This window comes from Sinocyclocheilus anshuiensis, unplaced genomic scaffold (genome assembly GCF_001515605.1).
Source record: "Sinocyclocheilus anshuiensis isolate Anshui unplaced genomic scaffold, SAMN03320099.WGS_v1.1 scaffold1303, whole genome shotgun sequence".
NCBI lineage: Eukaryota > Metazoa > Chordata > Actinopteri > Cypriniformes > Cyprinidae > Sinocyclocheilus > Sinocyclocheilus anshuiensis.
Window position 1 is genome coordinate 973,996 of NW_015537954.1, and position 2,190 is coordinate 976,185.

The following is a 2,190-nucleotide window of genomic DNA, read 5'->3' on the forward strand; positions in this document are numbered from 1 at the left end:
GTGATGTTTTTATCAGCTGTTTGGACTCTCATTCTGACGGCACCCATTCACTGCAGAGCATCCATTGCTGAGACACTGATGCAGTTCTACATTTCTCCAAACCTGATGAAGAAACAAACTCATCCTAATCTGGGATGGCCTGAGGGTGAGTGCATTTCCAGCAAATTAAAAAAAAAAAAGCTTTTTGTAACATTTAATATGTTTTTAATAAAAATAACATTGATTATGATATGGAAACTCCTTTGTTTATGTGTAGCAATGTAAACACAAATCAGTGAGTCAGATGTTAATTCTCACCTCGATGGGTTTCTCACTTCGGATCTTCTCTTCTAGCTCAGCGAATGAGCGAGAGGCGAAGGGGGCTCGTCCAAATAATGCTTCTGCCCTCAAAAAACACACATACAGTTGGTAAAAAAAGTGGAATAATAACGATTTATTAATGTTTTTGAAAGAAGTCTCTTCTGTGCACCAAGGCTGCATTTATTTGGTCAAAAATACAGTAAAATTATGAAATATTATTCTAATTTAAAACAGCTGTTTTCTATGTGAATATCTGTTAAACTGTAATTTATTTCTGTGATGCACAGCTGTATTTTCAGCATCATTACTCCAGTCTTCAGTGTCACATGATCTTCAGAAATCAGTATAATATGCTGATTTGCTGCTCAAGAAACATTTCTGATTATTATCAATGTTGAAAACAGTTGTGCTGCACAATATTTTTTGCGGAAACCTGTAATACATTTGCAAATGAAGATATTTTGAAGAATGCAAACAACACTGGACCCCACTGACTTTCATTTTCATAGTTTTGTTCGACCGAAGGAAGAAAGTCGTACAGGTTTGGAATGACATGAGGCTAAGCAAATGGTTCCAGGTTTGAAGTGCTATAATCAGGTTCCCGGTGCATCTACCAATCAAGGAAACGTGAAAAAGATTAACCCAGTAACTTAGTTTTGGGAAGTCTTTTTCTGCAAGCGTCTGAGAAAACGAGCGCGTCTGATTTCGCTCCCTTGGTGACGTGGCAAAGGGATCTCATTATAATATCACCGCCCCTTAATCTGTAAGTTTCCACCCACGGCGCCGTTATTGTGTTTTCGCAAGCGACAGCGGTGTAGCAGCTCTAGGGGCATAATATGTCTTCTTTAAATCTTATTTATTTATATTTCTTATCAATTATGAAATTGTGTTTTTGTGTCTCACCATATAAGATGACCCCAACGGACCACAGATCCACTCGAGCGTCATAATACCGTCTGCACACCATCTCAGGAGCCATGTAGAGCGGAGAGCCTCTCAGAGCCTGCTGCTCGTCCCATGGGCTCATGTACTGCGCAAAACCAAAATCTACACACACAACCGGTTATTCACCTTATTATGAGATGCTAAGAAGTAAAATCACAACAGACTCGTTCAAATGATGTCAGACATGTAAACAAAACACCCGTCAGCCTCTAGAAAACACCTGTGAAAAATCAATCCCGAAAACTGCTTACACACAGAATCTTCTCTTGTCACACAATTTCTGAAAGCTGACACTCAAACAGCAGAAGCATGCACCAAATCTACAAAACCATACACTAATCTCAGCCTTAGACTCAGTTTTCAATTTCATAAAACACTTTTTGCAAAACACAACACAGTTCTCTATGTAACACACACAAATCTAACAGGAATTAATATTATGGCAAAGGTGTTTGCTTTTGAGATGTGTTTGTGATATTTTGAATGCAGTGCTTTATTTTGCGAGAGATGCGAGACATTTTGCATTTTGTGTGCAATTCTTGGATTTGTGTGTAAAGTTATGAAAAAAAGGCAAAGTTTTGAAACGTGTGTAAGCAGTTGAAACAAACTGTAACAGTGCATTAGACCTTATTTTTACTGACTTTTCTTCAAGTGTAATAATTGTGCTGACAGTGATGTGCTGGAACATTAAAGTTCATGTGTCATGAAGTTTCACCTGCGTGCTTCAGCACGTTTCCACTCAGCAGAATGTTCTGTGGTTTGAGGTCCAGATGAGAGATGTTCTTCTCATGGAGAAACTGAAGAGCACATGCTAAAACACACACATGAGACACATCATGTCTTCTCATCCGAATCAGTCTGTATCAGTCATTTCATCATTGTGTGAGTGTGTGTGTGTGTGTGTGTGTGTGTGTGTGTGTGAGTGTGAGTGAGTGAGTGTGTGTG

At 38.9% G+C, this 2,190-nt stretch overlaps 1 protein-coding gene across 1 annotated transcript in view; it reads right to left on the reverse strand.

Moving 5' to 3' along the window:
- Positions 1-2,190, reverse strand: part of LOC107665498 (serine/threonine-protein kinase ULK3-like) — a 15,958-nt gene that overhangs the window by 10,662 nt on the left and 3,106 nt on the right. Inside the window, exons 5-6 of the mRNA XM_016456412.1 lie at positions 1,204-1,347; positions 298-380 (exon numbers count right to left, since the gene is read on the reverse strand). Of these exons, the coding sequence (XP_016311898.1) occupies positions 298-380; positions 1,204-1,347 (227 nt within the window). The remainder of the gene's footprint in view (positions 1-297; positions 381-1,203; positions 1,348-2,190) is intronic.